General features: G+C 42.2%; 1 protein-coding gene across 4 annotated transcripts in view; it reads right to left on the bottom strand.

The window, feature by feature from the left end:
- Nucleotides 1–20,014, bottom strand: part of LOC106603656 (DNA (cytosine-5)-methyltransferase 3A) — a 77,756-nt gene that overhangs the window by 30,902 nt on the left and 26,840 nt on the right. For 2 of the 4 annotated variants that reach the window (XM_014197582.3, XM_014197592.3), the window contains exons 5-6: nucleotides 6,896–6,942; nucleotides 5,913–6,059 (exon numbers count right to left, since the gene is read on the bottom strand). In XM_014197582.3, coding sequence (XP_014053057.2) covers nucleotides 5,913–6,059; nucleotides 6,896–6,942 — 194 coding nt within the window. The remainder of the gene's footprint in view (nucleotides 1–5,912; nucleotides 6,060–6,895; nucleotides 6,943–20,014) is intronic. The other 2 variants (XM_014197601.3, XM_045718086.2) reach the window with 1 other exon arrangement.

Raw genomic sequence — 20,014 nt, 5'->3', positions numbered from 1 at the left:
AACTCTTACTGCCACTGCTGTTAAACAGAAATAACTCTTAGTGCCACTGCAGTTAAACAGAAATAACTAACTCTTACTGCCACTGCTGTGAAACAGAAATAACTAACTCTTACTGCCACTGCTGTTAAACAGAAATAACTAACTCTTACTGCCACTGCTGTGAAACAGAAATAACTAACTCTTACTGCCACTGCTGTTAAACAGAAATAACTCTTAGTGCCACTGCAGTTAAACAGAAATAACTAACTCTTACTGCCACTGCTGTGAAACAGAAATAACTAACTCTTACTGCCACTGCTGTTAAACAGAAATAACTCTTAGTGCCACTGCTGTGAAACAGGAAACACCTTCTGCACAAACACCGCTCTGGATCACGTTCTTCCCATCTCAAAAAAACTTTCTTCAAGCATGAGCACTTTTTCTCAGCACTTCTGCAAATCACTGTGCTCTCACTTTCCGTTTTTTTAAAGTGACGGTTTCCCTTTAAGCTGCTGAGGGAGAGCAGATGGTCTCTAGTGGAAATACCTTAAATCAGCATATTCCCCTCGCTGTACGCGGGCTAATCTCTCATGCACACTAACCACCACCGTGTTATCGAACAAATAATGCAATGCACATACCCATACACGCCAACACACGACCCTTTAAATCCAATGTAGGGCTGCAATTTTTTACCCCCCACTCGGGGTAGAGGAGATTGCTCAAAAAAAAGAAGAGAACGAAGCATGAACATTTCTTTGTCTGGGAATTCAGGGTCAGGTGACTGCCGACAGGAATTCTGGTTGGCTAGAGAGGACTTGCAAAATGTTGGCGGAGAGCCAAGAGGCTGTCTTGCAAGCAGGGCTGGAAATTTGCAGCAAACCTCATCTTCACAGAGTTCACTTCCATAGCTGGGGCTGGGGGAGGGGTTAGGAGAAGAATGAGGGGTGGGAGGAATGAGAGAAATGTCCACTGTAACACAACGAAAGGCACATAAAAACGAGTGATCGTTTCTCTCGCTCTCTCTCTGCGAAAGCGGAAGAAGAGAGCAGAAAGGGATTCTTCCCCTTTAAGCTAACCCTTTCAGTTAAGAAATCTCCTCTTCCTCTCCTCCTCCTTCCCTCGTCAGCTCTAGCAGCACAGTGAACCTGATGCCCTGTCCCCAGCAGCAACAACACAGTCAAACCAGCAAGCTTCTTTACCTTCTCTGTTAAGTCCTGAGCACAGGGCTGCAATGTCACCACTACAAATGCATCCTTATGGAATTATATCACCAAAAAAAATGTAATGTTCTCAATAATAAAATACTGACTATTTCTTCTTACACATGCGTATTTATGTGCAGTGTCCTCTTATGTCATCTTGTGATTTTTTTAATCCTTTAGGTGAAAGAAAAACACCCTTTGAGTTGCTTAGCCCCAGCAGCCTGTTTCTCTGGTTCTTTACGGCGTTTCACTCGTGAGACCCCAGCATGTCCTGCTAATTTGCCAATATTTCCCCCCACCAGACACTTTTATGGGTTCTCCCCAAGCCTGCTCCAATGGCAGAACTGAGTACTGGAGGGGGGGAGGAGACAGAATGGTAGGCCCCATCTTGTTGCCATGGACACAGCCACTCATTATGTAACAGTGAGTCTCAGTACATGTTCCTGACATGAAGGAGGGAGGGAGGGAGGGAGGGAGGGAGGGAGGGAGGGAGGGAGGTAAAGAGAGAGGAGAAGGGAGGGAGAGAGAGAAAAACAGAGAGACAGAGAGAGCGAGAGAGAGAGAGAAAGAAAATGAGCAAGAGAGAGTGATAGAGAGAGAGTGATTTACAAGGATTTATGACATATTGTTTTTGGAAGGAGATATGAATGATCTGAAATGAAATCACACAATCACTACATGTTCCTGATGTGAAGGAGGAGGGGGGAGGGAGAGAGAGAGAGAGAGTGAAGAACAAACACCATTGTAAATACAACCCATATTTATGTTTATTTATTTTCCCTTTTGTACTTTAAATGTTTGCACATTGGTACAACACCGTATATTGCCAAAATATGACATTTGAAATGTCTCTATTCCTTTGGAACTTTTGTGAGTGCAATGTTTAGTGTTCAGTTTTGATTTTATTTATGATCTATTTCACTTGCTTTGGCAATGTAAACATATGTTTCCCATGCCAATAAAGCCCTGAATTGAATTGAGAGAGAGAGAGAGAGAGAGACATTTACAAGGATTTACGACATATCGTTTTGGGAACGAATTATGAATGATCTGAAACACACAACCTGAACAAGCTGTAGAGTACATTGTCACATCAGGTTAGTAGGGTGCTGTGTAGTCACATTCAGGCGGAGGCATGTTTAAATAAATGCAATAGCCTATTATAGGGGTGTACCATACTACTGCAATATTAACTACACTGAGTGGACAAAACATTAGGAATACCTGCTCTTTCCATGACATTGACTGACCAGGTGAATCCATGTGAAAGCTATGATCCCTTATTGATGTCACCTGTTAAATCCACTTCAATCAGTGTAGATTAGGGTTGAATGGCGGGAACCCGGCTACTGAGACTCACCGGCGTTTACTGCCCAAAACAACTCTCTTCTCCCGAGATAAATAACTGTGAGAAACCGGTCAATTATAATACATTATTTATATGAACAGCATGGCGTAAAATGGAACTGTTTAATGACATGCAATGTCTAAATCTGGCTTGATGAATCAACGCACAGGGTGGGGACAGACCATCTCAGTACGGAGCGCAGTTCACAATGCATGTGGACCAATCATCTCATCATGGTCACTTTTTTTTCTTGTGACAGACAGGCCTACATTTGCTGCAGTACAGCCTATGCTACAGTAATATAAAGACTGAATGCACGTCTAATTTACACAGCTCCATCTGGCTTTTGGGGGTCACCTTGTTTTTGAATTGTAAAGATTATTTCATTGCAGCTGCAGAGTTTTAAAACAGCCTATCGTTGCATGTGCTAGCACTCTCGCAAGTATTTCTATCTCTCCATCAACTCCATTCAAATTCCATTCAACATAGATCATCTTGTTCTAGATTGATATATAGCCCTATATATAGATATCCTAGCCTACCTCTTTCAGGTAATACATTCAAAGCAGTATTATATTAGCCTTATATTTAGCAAACTAATGATGGGTTACGCATAATAAGCGACTAACTTCTAGCCTCTGTCTCTTGCGCAATCCCCTGCGCTCTACAGGCCTCCTTAAAAAAGGCTCCTTAGCTCTTGAAGTCCCATGCAGGAAAAGCTAGACTACAATCGCTTCATACTCGTCACCAAATCCACTGGCTCCAGGTCATCTACAAGTCTCTGCTAGGTAAAGCCCCGCCATTATCTCAGCTCACTGGTCACCATAGCAACACCCACCCGTAGCACACGCTCCAGCAGGTATATCTCACTGGTCACCCCGAAGGCCAATTCTTCCTTTGGCTGCCTTTCCTTCCAGTTCTCTGCTGCCAATGACTGGAACGAACTGCAAAAAATCTCTGAAGCTGGAGACTCATATCTCCCTCACTAGCTTTAAGCACCAGCTGTCAGAGCAGCTCACAGATCGCTGCACCTGTACATAGCCCATCTGTAAATAGCCCATCCAACTACCTCATCCCCATACTGTATTTTTTTTATTTTTTATTGTTCCTTTGCACCCCAGTATCTCTACTTGCACATTCATCTTCTGCACATCTACCATTCCAGTGTTTAATTGCTATATTGTAATTACTTTGCCACCATGGCCTATTTATTGCCTTACCTCCCTTATCCTACCTCATTTGCACATACTGTATATAGCCTTTTCTGCTGTATTATTGACTGTATGTTTGTTTATTCCATGTGTAACTCTGTGTTGTTGTATGTGTCAAACTGCTTTGCTTTATCTTGGCCAGGTCACACTTGCAAATGAGAACTTGTTCTCAACTAGCCTACCTGGTTAAATAAAGGTGAAATAAAATAAATAAAAAGAATAGCTTGCTGAACATGATTTTTTTTGCATTTCTTATACCTATAGACTATTCGAAGAGGAACGCAAGCTCTTGTTTGCTGAATGTTAAATACAGCAGTCAATAGAACTCATGGGTAGTTTGAAAGACGAGCGAACGCGAGATGGCGGTAGACTATTGCAGTTATTTATTCAGACCATAACCACTCAATTATCGTGAAGAGAAGTGAAAGCCTTCTGCATCTAATTCTAGTCCTATATTATTCAAGGGTGTCATTAGAATGAGGAAGATAAGGACAACGAAACTTATATCGTTTAACAGTTGAAAGCGAGGAAGGAATGAAGCAACAAGAGAGAGAAAGAGGAGGTAGGCTAATAACATGAGGGGAAATATTCTGAAAGGTATATATGCGTCAGCCTACTAATTACACAAATAGGTCCTATTATATTTCAACATTAAAATAACATTCGCTAGCCTATACTTTTAACTTTGTAGGCCGCATGTGCTGCACCAGAATCACATGTTCTCTTCTTCCGCTCTATCATGGTTTGAACCATGTGGATAATTCCAGTCCAGTACAATACAACACAGTACAATTCACACTCAAAAAGATTAGCATACTGGAGCTAGTTTCATTTATTTACCCAAGAGAGCATACAGCTAGCTACAGCTAGGGGTTTTTCAGTTTTTCTGTTGTGCGTAATGTGCAGTAGCCTACATCAAATATGTGTTTGAGTGGGTCAAGAACTGCAACGGTACTGGGTTTTTCACACTCAACAGTTTCCCGTGTGGGAAACTGTTGAGTGGTCCACCTCGCAAAGGACATCCAGCCAACTTGACACAACTGTGGGAAGCATTGGAGTCGACATGGGCCAGCATCCCTGTGGAACACTTTCAGCACCTTGTAGAGTCCATGCCCTGACGAATTGAGGCTGTTCTGAGGGCAAAAAGAGGGTGCAACTCAATATTAGGAAGATGTTCCTAATGCTTTGTACACTCAGTGCATATTGAAGTGGTTGTAACAATGGAAGAACTTGCTTTTTAGTCACAATATTTGTTATATTTTTTTATTTATTTAACCTTTATTTAACCAGGTAGGCCAGTTGAGAACAAGTTCTCATTTACAACTGCGACTTCGCCAAGATAAAGCAAAGCAGTGCGGCACAAACAACACAGAGATACACAAACGTACAGTGGATAACACAATAGAAAAAAATCTATATACAGTGTGTGCAAATGTAGTAAGAATGATCTTGTAAATGATCTTAATGGTTTGCTCTCCTTAGTTTAGATTCTTACTGGTGAGTAAGATTTACAATTAGCTTATTACATGTCAAATAAACATAAAATGAGTTTGGATTTAGGTGGAGGCTAGATTAGTCTCTGACCGGTGCAAGTTTATAGCTCGGACCATGACTATAATGTGACTTTGGGCTGTATAGTGGGAACTAAACCGAGGCAACAGAAAACACGAGTGAGCAACAACAATTAGTGGTCATTTATCATTGGTCAACAATGGTGCACTGAAGTAGGCCCTACAAAGACAGGAAGGAAACTCCAGGAGACTCAAACACCCTACAAAGCCAATGAAATAAATGGTACCTCTATGATAAATCAAATGACCCATCAAATACACTTGGCTGTGAAAGCACCCATCAAATATCGGTTCACTTGGCTATGAATGCCCTGTTTATTGGACTCTTGCTAACCCTAACAGACAGGCAGCTCTGAACCATCTGTAGTCCCTGAGACCAGGTTTGAATAACAGGATGGCTAGAGAGGGCTGGGAACCAATCATCCCCATAAGAAATCTTTGTGGTCAGCTCTAGAGCCCACACATAAGCCCCACAATTGTAAAAAAGATCAACATCAGGCACCCCCAAGACACAATGGGCAGTTTGGGCACCCCTAAGAGTCAACGCCTGCCTGAGACAGTGGCGAGACAGCCAGCCGGTGGGTGGCACTGTACTCACCTCCATCTTCCATTTAGCCAGCCACTCCTCCCTGGTCCTCTTGCTAATGTAATATGGGTCACCGGCCTGGAAGGTTACTCTGGGCATGGGCCTCTGACGCAGACTGACGGAGCCACGCAGCCTGCCTGTCCCAGGGCCTCGAACTCCCTGTTTAAAGGGATACAAAGAAGAAAACCAAAATAAAGAAATGAACTAACGTATTAGTTTGATGTTTGTTTGCTCTGCTAAGATTTTGCATGTTTGCAGAGGAGGAAGATGACGCAAGCAAAGTTTCATGCTATCACTGCTGAAACTGCTGGCTAGTACTGTTGCTAGCAAGGCGGAGTAGCAATTCTTTGCTATTTTTCTTTTTTGGGGTGTGGAGGGATGAGGTGTGTGCTCCAGAAAGAGATGATGACTCTTTCACAAAACTGTAGCCCAATGCAGACAATGTGCAATTGGTCAAACAGCAAGGAGCACAAACTGTCTCTTCCAGAGCCGTGGCAACCCGCTTACAGTCTCAACCAATCACAGCCTGGCGTGGCGAGCCTGCTGACGCCGTCGACTAACGCGAGGACCTTCCGTGTCGGACCGGGCACCAAGTGTATTTGATATGTCAGATCTATACTCCATTAGGAACCATTTCTCAAGTCCAAGAGGTCGCGATATTATACAAATCGTCTACTAAAGGAAACCTTCGCCCTAGTCCAGCATCACCATCCTCTAAGATGTGGGCCGTCCTAACGAAGGCCCTGACTGAGGCTACACCCTCTTCCAGCAGCCTCTACTTCGACACTCCCCATTAAGCATAGACTTGATGTAAGCATTGACTGGAGGGAGTTTCCACCATTGTTAAATCCATGCCAGAAGCTAAGAAACGGTACAAGTGCACACTTCACGAGAAAGGTGGAGAATCGACACACCTACAGAGACCGAACCATTGATTGACTGATTGACTGATGATGTGACACAACACAGCAGAATGAAGACCGTGGAGGACTTACCTCGTTCTTGATTGCATCCACTCCATCCTCCTCCTTCTGCTCCACATCTAGAGGGAAACACAGGCGCAATCATTCAATAGTGTACCTTTGGGCTAGCCAATAGTCACAGTAGTCTCGCTGGCCAGCCTCAGCAGCTATGAGAAGACAGAGACTACAGTCACAGTAGCCATAGTCACCTGAGCATCTGGCGAGAAAACACAGCGAATCAGCCACACAGGACCAATGGATCCCCTCAATCATTCACAGGAGTCTACATGTAGGCTAGTCACACCTCAAAGCTAGATAGTCACAGTAGTTTAACCTCTGGAGAAAAACACAGCTAGTCAGCCATACAAGAGCAATGTTCACCTCAATCATTCATAAGAGTTCTACCTGACCTGTAGCTAGTCACCTGTGGGCTAGCTAGTCACAATTGCCTGTCACCTTAGCACCTGATATCAATGTCTGCCGACCAGGTTAGAAGTCTATTCACCCCCCCATGGCCCTATTGTCTCAGGGATGTTAGACGTATCAGAATGACGTAGCTGTCTGGACTCTGGAGACAATGGCCATGGCCCCTGAGGACGACCTTAACTTTCTCTGATTCAGACACTCAGGCCAAACATTAATCCATTAACTGACAGGTAGAAAATAAAACCAGAGGTAACTGAACATCTCTGTTGTAGGCCCTTTCATAACTGAAGCTCAGACACCATACTGTGCTGAATGAGAGAGAATAGACCTATAGACCCAGGCCTGCCGGAAAACGTGTGGCGAGGTGACACTTGCCACAGCACTTTTCAATCAGGTGTGACAACGCCACACCACTTTTGATTTAGTTTTATAAAATATATGGACGCAAAGCTTCAAAAAGCGGCACAAAGTGCTGTTTTTTTAAGACCGATTTGCCTCATCATTCGTCAACTCGCGCACAATTTTTGTCCTTCACATCAGAGTGCTGCAGTAGGCTCTTTGCGTGTCTTGAGCAATCAGATTCACAGAAACCACAGGTCGCACAAAACTCAAGGCGTGCTCTCCACTTTCCTCCGATATTTATTTAGCAAGCACAATAACACATCACTCCCAACAGACACAAGCAAAAACTCTTACATAAATGTAGCAGCCTATATGCCTAAACACAAGCGATCTGACATGCTGTATTGCATGGAAACTAGACTATTTTTCAGTCTGATCAACTGAAAGCTACTAACAATAGCAGTTGCATAGTCTAGCCTACTATGCACCCTGTCCCTCTGGCCAGGGTAAACGAAGCAGTAACGTTGTGTATTTATAGCCCATTTGTTTGTGAGAAAACGTGAATGGGATTAATTTGATTTGTATTCAAACTCCGGCTGACTAATCCACAATTATTAACTAGTATAAATCAATTAACAAAATAGCTGACATAGACTGTGAGTACATTTTTTATCAGACAGTTGCATAGGGCAGGACTACACGATGCAAACCTGCATAAAGCTAGCTCAGCCCTGTGAGTTTTATTGTCCAATCATGTTGCTTTTTGTCTGTGTCTGTGTACAAGAAATTACTCTAGTCCTTCTTTAAAATATAATTAATATGAATAAGTACAAGATTTCTGCAGTTTGACAGGGTTTTCATCCTCCACCTTGACATGAGTTTTTCTAGCTTTTTTTTTAAACCATGTGACCTGATAAGAAAAACTCTGGCCACAACAAATTAATCAAGTCATACCGTATAAGTTCTGGAGTTTTATCTGGTTAGGTTACCAGATCAGGAAAAACTACGGGCCACAGAATTCAGAGACTTAAAGAGCAGCAGTTAGTTTCAGCCACTCCTGCATTGGCTTGGCTGTGTGCTTAGGGTTGGAAGGTGAACCTTCACCCCAGTCTAAGGTCCTGAGTGCACTGTAGCAGGTTTTCATCAAGGATCTCTCTGTACTGGGCCTGCCGAGTGCGCAGCAGTCTAAGGCACTGCATCACATTGCTAGATAGCGTCACTACAGACCCGGGTTCAATCGCATGCTTTATCACAACCGGCCGTGATCGGGAGTCCCATAGGGCTGGCTTCAGGGTTAAGCCGGCGGGTGTTAAGAAGTGCGGTTTGGTGGTCATGTTTCGGAGGACGCATGACTAGACCTTCGCCTCCCGAGGCAGTTGCAGCGATGAGACAAGATAGAAATTGGGGAGAAAAAGGGGGTTAAAAAAAACACAAAAAAAGGATCTCTCTGTACTTTTCTCCGTTCATCTTTCGCTCGATCCTGACTAGTCTTCCAGTCCCTGCCGCTGAAAAACATCCCCACAGCATGATGCTGCCACCACCACGCTTCACTGTAGGGAGGGTGCCAGGTTTCCTCCAGACTTCACACTTTGCATTCAGGTCAAAGAGTTCAATCTTGGTTTCATCAGACCAGAGAATCTTGTTTCTCATGGTCAGAGTCCTTTAGGAGCCTTTTGGCAAACTCCAAGCAGACTGTCATGTGCCTTTTACTGAGGAGTGGCTTCACTGATTGGCAGTGTTGCAGAGATGGTTGTCCTTCTGGAAGGTTCTCCCATCTCCACAGAGGAACTCTGGAGCTTTTTTAGAGTGACCATCGGGTGCTTGGTCACCTCCCCGACCAAGGCCCTTCTCCCCAGATAGCTCAGTTTGGACGAGCGGGGCCAGCTCTAGGAAGAGTCTTGGTGGTTCCAAACTTCTTCCATTTAAGAATGATGGAGGCCACTGTGTTCTTGGGGACCTTCAATGCTGCAGAAATGTTTTGGTAACCTTCCCCAGGTCTGTGCCTCGACACAATCCTGTCTCAGAGCTCTACAGACAATTCTTTCAACCTCATGGCTTGGTTTTTGCTCTGACATGCACTGTCAATTGTGGGACCTTATATAGACAGGTGTGTACCTTCCAAATCATGTCCAATCAATTGAATTTACCACAGGTGGACTCCAATCAATTGTAGAAACATCTCAAGGATGATCAATGGAAACAGGATGCACCTGAGCTCAAGTTCGAGTCTCATAGCAAAGGGTCTGAATACTTATGCGAATAAGTTACATTTAATAAAAACCTGTTTTCTCTTTGTCATTATTGGGTATTGTATGTAAATTGATGAGGGAAAAAAATACACTGCTCAAAAAAATAAAGCGAACACTAAAATAACACATCCTAGATCTGAATGAATGAAATAATCTTATTAATTACTTTTTTCTTTACATAGTTGAATGTGCTGACAACAAAATCACACCAAAATAATCAATGGAAATCCAATTTATCAACCCATGGAGGTCTGGATTTGGAGTCACACTCAAAATTAAAGTGGAAAACCACACTACAGGCTGATCCAACGTTGATGTAATGTCCTTAAAACAAGTCAAAATGAGGCTCAGTAGTGTGTGTGGCCTCCACGTGCCTGTATGACCTCCCTACAACCCCTGGGCATGCTCCTGATGTGGTGGCGGATGGTCTCCTGAGGGATAGCCTCCCAGACCTGGACTAAAGCATCCGCCAACTCCTGGACAGTCTGTGGTGCAACGTGACGTTGGTGGATGGAGCGAGACATGATGTCCCAGATGTGCTCAATTGGATTCAGGTCTGGGGAATGGGCGGGCCAGTCCATAGCATCAATGCCTTCCTCTTGCAGGAACTGCTGACACACTCCAGCCACATGAGGTCTAGCATTGTCTTGCATTAGGAGGAACCCAGGGCCAATCGCACCAGCATATGGTCTCACAAGGGGTCTGAGGATCTCATCTTGGTACCTAATGGCAGTCAGGCTACCTCTGGCGAGCACATGGAGGGCTGCTATAGACCACCAAGTGCTACCATTCAGTATCTGGATAATATGTGCGAAATGCTTGATAATGTATGTGATATCAACAGAGACTTATATTTTCTGGGTGATTTAAATATTGACTGGCTTTCATCAATCTGCCCACTCAAGAAAAAGCTTCAAACTGTAACCAGTACATGCAACCTGGTTCAGGTTATCAGTCAACCTACCAGGGTAGTTACAAACTGCACAATAATGAAATCATCAACATGTATTGATCATATCTTTACTAATGCTGCAGACATTTGCTTTAGAGCAGTATCCAAATCCATCGGATGTAGAGATCACAATATAGTAGCCAATCTAGGAAAACCAAAGTCCCAAAGGCTGGGCCTAATATAGTGTATAAGAGGTCATAAAATAAGTTTTGTTGTGATTCCTATGTTGATGATGTAAAGAATATTTGCTGTTTTGTGGTGTGTAATGAGGAGCAACCAGACGCTGCACTTCACACATTTATGAAATTGCTTATTCCAGTTACTAATAAGCATGCACACATAAAAAAAATGACTGTAAATACTGTTAAATCCCCATGGATTAATGAGTAATTTAAAAATGTTATGGTTGAGAGGGATGAGTCAAGAGGAATGGCAAATAAGTCTGGCTGCACAACCGATTGGCAAACGTACTGCAAATTGAGAAATCATGTGACTAAACTGAATAGAAATAAGAAACTGTACTATGAAACAAAGATAAATTATTTAAAGAATGATAGTAAAAACTTTGGAGCACCTTAACTGAAATGTTGGGCAAAAAGGCAAACTCAGCTCCATTATTAATTGAATCAGATGGCTTATTCATCACAAAACCCACTGATATTGCCAATTACTTTAATGATTTTTTCATTGGCAAGATTAGCAAACTTAGACATGACAACAACAAATACAGACACTACACATCCAAGTATAATTGATAAAATGATGAAAGACAAACATTGTAATTTTGAATTCCGTAAAGTGAGTGTGGAAGAGGTGAAAAAAATATTGTTGTTTATCAACAGTGACAAGCCACCGGGGTCTGACAACTTAGATAGAAAATTACTGAGGATAATAGCAGACGATATTGCCACTCCTATTTGCCATATCTTCAATCTAAGCCGACTAGAAAGTGTGTGCCCTCAGCCCTGGAGGGAAGCAAAAGCAAATCCGCTGCCCAAGAATAGTAAAGCCCCCTTTACTGGCTCCTATAGCCAACCAATCAGTCTGTTTACTTAGTAAACTTTTGGAAAAATTGTGTTTGACCAGATACAATGCTATTTTACTGTAAACAAACTGACAACAGATCACATTCAACAAGCACAGCACTTTCCCAAATGACTGATGACTGGCTGAAAGAAATTGATGATGAAAAGATTGTGGGAACTGTTTTGTTAGACTTCAGTGCGGCTTTTGCCATTATCGATCATTGTCTGCTGCTGGAAAAACGTATGTGTTATGGCTTTACACCCCTTGCTATATTGTGGATAAAGAGTTAAATGTCTAACAGAACACAGAGGGTGTTCTTTAATGGAAGGCTCTCCAACATAATATAGGTAGAATCAGGAATTCCCCAGGGCAGCTGTCTAGGCCTCTTACATTTTCAATCGTTACTAATGACATGCCACTGGTTTTGAGTAAAGCCAGTGTGTCTATGTATGCGGATGACTCAACACTATACGCATCAGCTACTACAGTTAGTGAAATCACTGCAACACTTAACAAAGAGCTGCAGTTAGTTTCAGAAAGGGTGGCAAGGAATAAGTTAGTCCTAAATATTTCAAAAACTAAAAGCACTGTATTTGGGACAATAATGAATAATGTGGTAATTGACCAAGTTGAGGTGACTAAACTGCTCGTGAAGAGGGCATGACAACACCTATTCCCCCTCAAAAGACCGAAAAGATTTGGGTCCTCAGATCCTCAAAAGTTCTACAGCTGCACCATCGAGAGCATCCTGACTGGTTGCATCACCGCCTGGTATGGCAATTGCTCGGCATCTGACCGCAAGGCACTACAGAGGGTAGTGCATACGGCCCAGTACATCACTGGGGCCAAGCTTCCTGCCATCCAGGACCTCTATACCAGGCGGTGTCAGAGGAACGCCCAACAAATTGCCAAGGACTCCAGCCACCCTAGTGATAGACTGTTCTCTCTGCTTCGGCACGGCAAGCGGTACCGGAGCGCCAAGTCTAGGTCCAAAAGGCTTCTTAACAGCTTCTACCCCCAAGCCATAAGACTACTGAACAGTTAATCAAATGGCTACCCAGACTATTTGCATTATCCCCACCCCACCCCCCATTTTTACACTGCTGCTACTCTCTGTTTATTAGCCATGCATAGTCACTTTACCTCTACCTACATGTACATATTACCTGAGTTACCTCGACTAACCGGTGCTCCCGCACATTGACTCTGTACCGGTATCTCCTGTATATAGCCGCGCTACTGTTATTTTATTGTTGCGCCTTAATTATTAGTTATTGAAAAAAAAGGCTTTTTATTTTTTTACTTCTGTTTTTTGGGGGGAAATACTTTCTTAACACTTTTTTTTCTTAAAACTGCATTGTTGCTTAAGGGCTTGTAAGTAAGCATTTCACTGTAAGGTCTACACCTGTTGTATTCGGCGCATGTTACAAATTCGATTTGATTTGGAGTAACACTGGATTGTAAATTGTCATGGTCAAAACGTGTTGATACAATAGTAGCTAAAAGTCTGTCCATAATAAAGTGCTTCTCTGCCTTCTTAAAAACACTATCAACAAGGCAGGTCCTACGACCCTAGTTTTATCACACCTTGACTACTGTTCAGTCGTGTGGTCAGGTGCCAAAAAGAGGGAACTCTGAAAATTACAATTGGCTCAGAATAGGGCAGCACGGCTGCCCCTTAAATGTACACGGAGAGCTAACGTTGATAATACGCAAGTAAATCTTTCCTGGCTCAAAGTGGAGGAGAGATTGACTTCATTACTACTTGTTTTTGTAAGAAGTGTTCACATGCTGAATGCATGAGCTGTCTGTTTAAACTACTAGCACAATGCTCAGACACACATGCATACCCCACAAGACATGCCTCCAGAGGTCTCTCCAAAATCACCAAGTCAAGAACAGCCTATGGGAGGCGCACAGTACTTCATAGAACCAAGACTACATGGAACTCTACTCCACATCAGTAAACTGATGCAAGCAGTAGAATCAGATAAAAAAAGGATAAAAATACATCTTATGGAACAGCGGGGACTGTGAAGAGAGATACATATACACAGGTACAGACAGACGTATACGCACACACACGCTACAACACGCAGTCTACACATACATACGTACATTGTAATATTGTTGTATGGTGGTATTATACATTTTGTATTGTACAGTCGTGGCCAAAAGTTTTGAGAATGACACAAATATTAATTTCCACAAAGTTTGCTGCTTCAGTGTCTTCAGATATTTTTGTCAGATGTTACTATGGAATACTGAAGTATAATTACAAGCATTTCATACGTGTCAGAGGTTTTTATTGACAATTACATGAAGTTGATGCAAAGAGTCAATATTTGCAGTGTTGACCCTTCTTTTTCAAGACCTCTGCAATCCGCCCTGGCATGCTGTCAATTAACTTCTGGGCTACATCCTGACTGATGGCAGCCCATTCTTGCATAATCAATGCTTGGAGTTTGTCAGAATTTGTGGGTTTTTGTTTGTCCACCCGCCTCTTGAGGATTGACCACAAGTTCTCAATGGGATTAAGGTCTGGGGAGTTTCCTGGCCATGGACTCAAAATATCGATGTTTTATTCCCCAAGCCACTTAGTTATCACTTTTGCCTTATGGCAAGGTGCTCCATCATGCTGGAAAAGGCATTGTTCGTCACCAAACTGATGGTTGGGAGGAGTTGCTCTCGGAGGATGTGTTGGTACCATTCTTTATTCATGACTGTGTTCTTAGGCAAAATTGTGAGTGAGCCCACTCCCTTGGCTGAGAAGTAACCCCACACATGAATGGTCTCAGGATGCTTTACTGTTGGCATGACACAGGACTGATGGTAGCGCTTGTCTTCTCCGGTAACCTTGTCTTCTCCGGACAAGCTATTTTCCGGATGCCCCAAACAATCGGAAAGGGGATTCATCAGAGAAAATGACTTTACCCCAGTCCTCAGCAGTCCAATCCCTGTACCTTTTGCAGAATATCAGTCTGTCCCTGATGTTTTTCTTGGAGAGAAGTAGCTTCTTTGCTGCCCTTCTTGACACCAGGCCATCCTCCAAAGGTTTTTGCCTCACTGTGCATGCAGATGCACTCACACCTGCCTGCTGCCATTCCTGAGCAAGCTCTGTACTGGTGGTGCCCCGATCCCGCAGCTGAATCAACTTTAGGAGACGGTCCTGGCGCTTGCTGGACTTTCTTGGGCGCCCTGAAGCCTTCTTCACAACAATTGAACCGCTCTCCTTGACGTTCTTGATGATCCGATAAATGGTTGATTTAGGTGTAATCTTACTGCCAGCAATATCCTTGCCTGTGAAGCCCTTTTTGTGAAAAGCAATGATGACAGCACGTGTTTCCTTGCAGGTAACCATTGTTGACAGAGGAAGAACAATGATTCCAAGCACCACCCTCCTTTTGAAGCTTCCAGTCTGTTATTCGAACTCAATCAGCATGACAGAGTGATCTCCAGCCTTGTCCTCGTCAACACTCACACCTGTGTTAACGAGAGAATCACTGACATGATGTCAGCTGGTCCTTTTGTGGCAGGGCTGAAATGCAGTGGAAATGTTTTTGGGGGATTCAGTTCATTTGCATGGCAAAGAGGGACTTTGCAATTAATTGCAATTCATCTGATCACTCTTCATAACATTCTGGAGTATATGCAAATTGCCATCATACAAAATGAGGCAGCAGACTTTGTGAAAATTAATATTTGTGTCATCTCAAAACTTTTGGCCACGACTGTATATACACAGTGGTGTAATAATGATGTACTGTTTTATCTTTTGTTTTATGTGTGATGTAAGTACCTTAATGTGTTTGGACCTTAGGAAGAGCAGCTGCTGCCTAATAAATTCAAAAATGGATTCTTGAAGAATATAACTTATAAATGCATCAAGTGCTTAGTTAAACTGTCATATCCCATCAGAACCCAAAATATAAGCTGGTTTTACTCCAATGTCTGTAAACAAAGTACATGTAAACAATCACTCTATAGCCCCAAAACATGGTTAAAACTATTTTGATATCATGGATGGTCAGTCCTTGCATCCATAGCTCTGTCTATGAATTTGAGAGTGGTTACATTTAATCAGCCCAATCACTCAGCTTTTAACCGAAACAGGGGTGGGGAAAATGCTTTGTTATTGTTTCTACTGCTGATTACCGCTTAAACGAAGGAGGATCATTAGATTTCCAGTTTTTAAGTAAAACATTTTTCAAAATAATTAACCAACGCATTAGGTATCTCACCGCACATTCATATGACATGTCTTAAAAAATCCAGATAGATGGATTAAAAGTCAACTTAAATTGTAAAACTTCTGACAGCCAACTTTCTACCTCCGACCATAACTTTTGGACTTTATAGCACTCCCAGGTGTGAGTTATTGAGTCTTTGCTTGTTTTACAATTAAGACATGACTCTGTCGTTGTGCTGTAGAATTTGTGAATTTTGTCTCTTGTATAATCAATTCTATACATTTGTTTATACTGGATTATGCATACATTTTCGTTTACTGTAATCTCATTAGTTATGTTCCAACACTCCCTCCATCTTGTGCCAATATCAGTTCTTTTTAGGTCATGGTTCCAATATTTGTTTCTCAGAGATTGTCAGTTGGATAGGCTCTCTGCAATGTTTGCATGTCTTACCTATCATATGAGTATCATGTTCGGACTCAAATAGGATTCCCTAAACATTGCTCTGATGTTCAAAAGATTTCAGATGGACATTTTGTGATATAAAACTTTTAAGTTGCATGTATTTCAAAATCTCTATATTAGTCTGTTCAAATTTGCTTTTTAATTCTGTCATGGAAATCATTTTATTTCCCATTACCAAGTAATTTACGGTTTCTGTGCCTTTAGTTTTCCATGTGGGCAATTTATCAGTGAATTCTGAAAAGATATCCAAGGATTATTCCATAGGGGTGGGTTTTTATATCCTGAGATTTTAGAGTATTCTGAAAATATCAGGTATGTCAAGGTATATCAGGAGATCGTCCGCAAATACATTTAGTTGATATTCATGTTTACCAATACCGATACCTGTTACGTTTGGTCCTGTCTAATTCTTTCTGGAAGCGGTTCAATTGCCAGTGCAAACAGCAGGTTGACATTTATTGTCATGAATCTTGCCCTGGAGGCAGAACTGAGCGATTTCAGCTTGATGGGCCCGCTGAAAAGTCAAAATTGGCTATATTGTAACATTTCATGCAAAGAAAAATGTGCTTTTTGGTCTTATTTTAAGGTTAGGGTTAGGCATTAGGGTTAGCAGTGTGGTTAAGGTTAGGGTTAGAGTTATGACTTTGTGGCTGTACCAGCTAGTGACAACCCTACAGAGCTGCCTCCAGGGCAAGATTCATGACAATAAATGCCAACCTAAGTACAAACAGGAGGGAGGAGAGAAAACATCCCTGTCTTGTGCCCCTTTCTAAAGCAAATTCATCAGATAATGTTTTCTTTGTGTATATTTTTGCTTTAGGATATTTATATAATATCTGTATGCTTTTTTTTACATTTTAGCTGGAAAGTTGAAGGCTTCCAAAGTTTTGAATAGAAAAGGCCATACAAGATGGTCGAAAGCCTTTTCAGCACCAACAGCCAATATTGATGAATCTACATCTTGTTTTTTTGCGTATTGTATTATACTAAAACATGTTGTTGGATTTGTTTCTAACTATCTATTTTTAATGAACCCCATTTGATTAATATGTATCAGGTCTGGCAAGACTTTTTCTATTCTGTTGCTTATGAGTTTTGTTGATATTTTATTCACAATTGATTTAATTTACTGTATAGGTCTGTAATCTGCAGGGGACTCTCCAGATGTTCCTGTTTTAATATAACTGAAATAACTGTTTGATACATGGAACTAGGAAGTACTGAATTGAGTGACGTGTGTTGTCATTTGAGTAAATAGGGCACTACTTTGTCCTAGAATGTTCAATACAATTTTATGGGAAATCCGTCCAGACCTGGTTCTTTTCTCCATGCGAATGTTTTAACAGTGTCTAATGTTTGATTTTGGATGATTTCTATTTTTACACACCGCGACTTTATATCCCCCCCCCCCCCGACATACCATCAGTGGAGGAGAGGAGAGGGGAGGAGAGTGGAGGGAAGAGAGGAGGGGGAGTGGAGAGTGGAGAGGGGGAGGAGAGGAGTGGAGATGAGATGAGAGCCACAGCTGGCTGCTATTACCATAGCTCCTCCCACCTCACAATCCCTTGACACTAAGCAGAAAAAACAACAACCCTGTAACCTACTCACTGCTTCTCTTGTGTGACTGTAGGCCCACATAAAATCTCTACTGCGATCTCCACGCACTTGATGAAATCGGGCTAGTATGGACCTGTGCGCTACACCAACTGGTGGTCAATGGTACATGCCTTTTTGACTACGTTAACGTGAAGATAACTTTATTAGGTAATTGCACACAAGGTCCAACCTAAATTTGACTTCCGCTTTTAACCCAACCCCTTCGAAAGACACACATACATATAGAGGTTTTGGAGAGGTGCGGGGGCTGCCACACTGGGCGCTCGGGGAGCTGTTGTTGTGGGGGTTAAGTAGCGTTACCTTGCTCAAGGGCGAAACGGCAGGCAATGGCACCTATGTGCACTACATTAAGAGTTAAGGTTAGGCACCCATTCCAAATGGTTAAGGTAAAGGTTAAGCTTTGGGATAGGGTTAAAACACTCTGCCTCCTTCATAATGAATCACAACTTTCTGCATGAATTCTGCAACAATGTCAATGCAATGGCCTCATTGGAATAGTAATAGTAGTGATAGTAGCCTCAGCAGTTTTCTTCACTACTTCAACATAAGGGCACTATCAAATGAAGTACACTGGAAACTAATCTCCTAATCACTCCTATATGTATCAACTCCTTGGCCTGACTGAATGTTTCTGTATGTTTCCTATCTACACTTCACCCCAAATAAATATGTATTGCATTTCCTGTTTGAGCACATGGTTTAGTTGAAAATGTCTATCCTGTGTGTGTGTGTGTGTTCATGTGTGTGAGCGTGTGGATAGAAAATAGGGCCCTGAGCCGCAACATATACCTCCAACATTATACCTGGCTTGAAAGTACAAAGCCAAATTGCCGTTGGTAGTGTGATAAAACTGTTCAGAAAAGGAAACTGACACACTTCCTGTAGGCTAAATGCTGCACAAAACATATTTCCTCTAGCCTCCAGTAATAAAATGTAGCTAAGCCTACTCCCTCTCCTCCACTAATACTATAAAATCTAACTTCTGAAACTGTCGGTTTTCCCAAATGGCACCCTATATCTTACATAGTGCACTACTTACTTTTGACCAGAGCCCTATGGGTCCTGGTCAAATGTAGTGAACTACATAGCGAATAGAGTGCAATTTGGGACGCAGCCATGGGGTTTTCCCACATATCTGGTGTTGAATGAAGTGAGTTACTGAGGTCTGTAAGTCAGCCCTGGGTTCAAACACTATTCAAAATATTTCAAATACTTTTGGCACTTGCTCTAGTCTGTCTGGAGTGCCATATGGGCGGGGCTTGTACTTCTGCAACTATTCTATTGGTTACATTATACCGGGCAAGCTCAATCAAGCCCAGATAAAGTATTTGAAATTATTTTGAGTAGTATTTGAACCCAGGTTTGCTGTAACTACAAAGGCGTGTTAGCCATTCCTAAGCAGCATTGTTTTCTTGCCTGCGCTCAGCAGAGCAGAGTAGAGGTTAGCCAAGGAGCATGGATGCTACCCAACTAGAAGACTAGAAGACTCACTAGGCCACTAGGATTCATGATTCATGAAGAGTTTTTAACCACACACATTACAGCAGCAAGAGGCTGAGCGAGGGTCCAAGCGAAAAGCAACTCCCTCACAAACACTCACAACAACAATTACATGTCTTTATAGATGGGTTAGCTGACAACGTCACGAAAATCATGCTCACGCTTAAATGGGGGCAGATGTCTGTGAGTTGTGACAGATAATTACAAAAAATGACAAGAAACTGTATGTGACTCGCTTTTAGTTAGTTTCATGTTGTTCTTGATACCATGTCTTGTTTTGAGGTGTTTTGACTGATTTTATTTCAATGCTAATATGGCCAAAATTAGCTAGCTAGATAACTACCTACTGTAACGAAGTATTTGAGACTAGAGGTCGACCGATTAT

The sequence above is a fragment of the Salmo salar genome, chromosome 01 (assembly GCF_965601325.2).
Source record: "Salmo salar chromosome 01, fSalSal1, whole genome shotgun sequence".
NCBI classification, from domain to species: domain Eukaryota; kingdom Metazoa; phylum Chordata; class Actinopteri; order Salmoniformes; family Salmonidae; genus Salmo; species Salmo salar.
The sequence above is the reverse complement of the archived record's forward strand: the minus strand, read 5'-3'. Positions and strand labels throughout refer to the sequence as shown.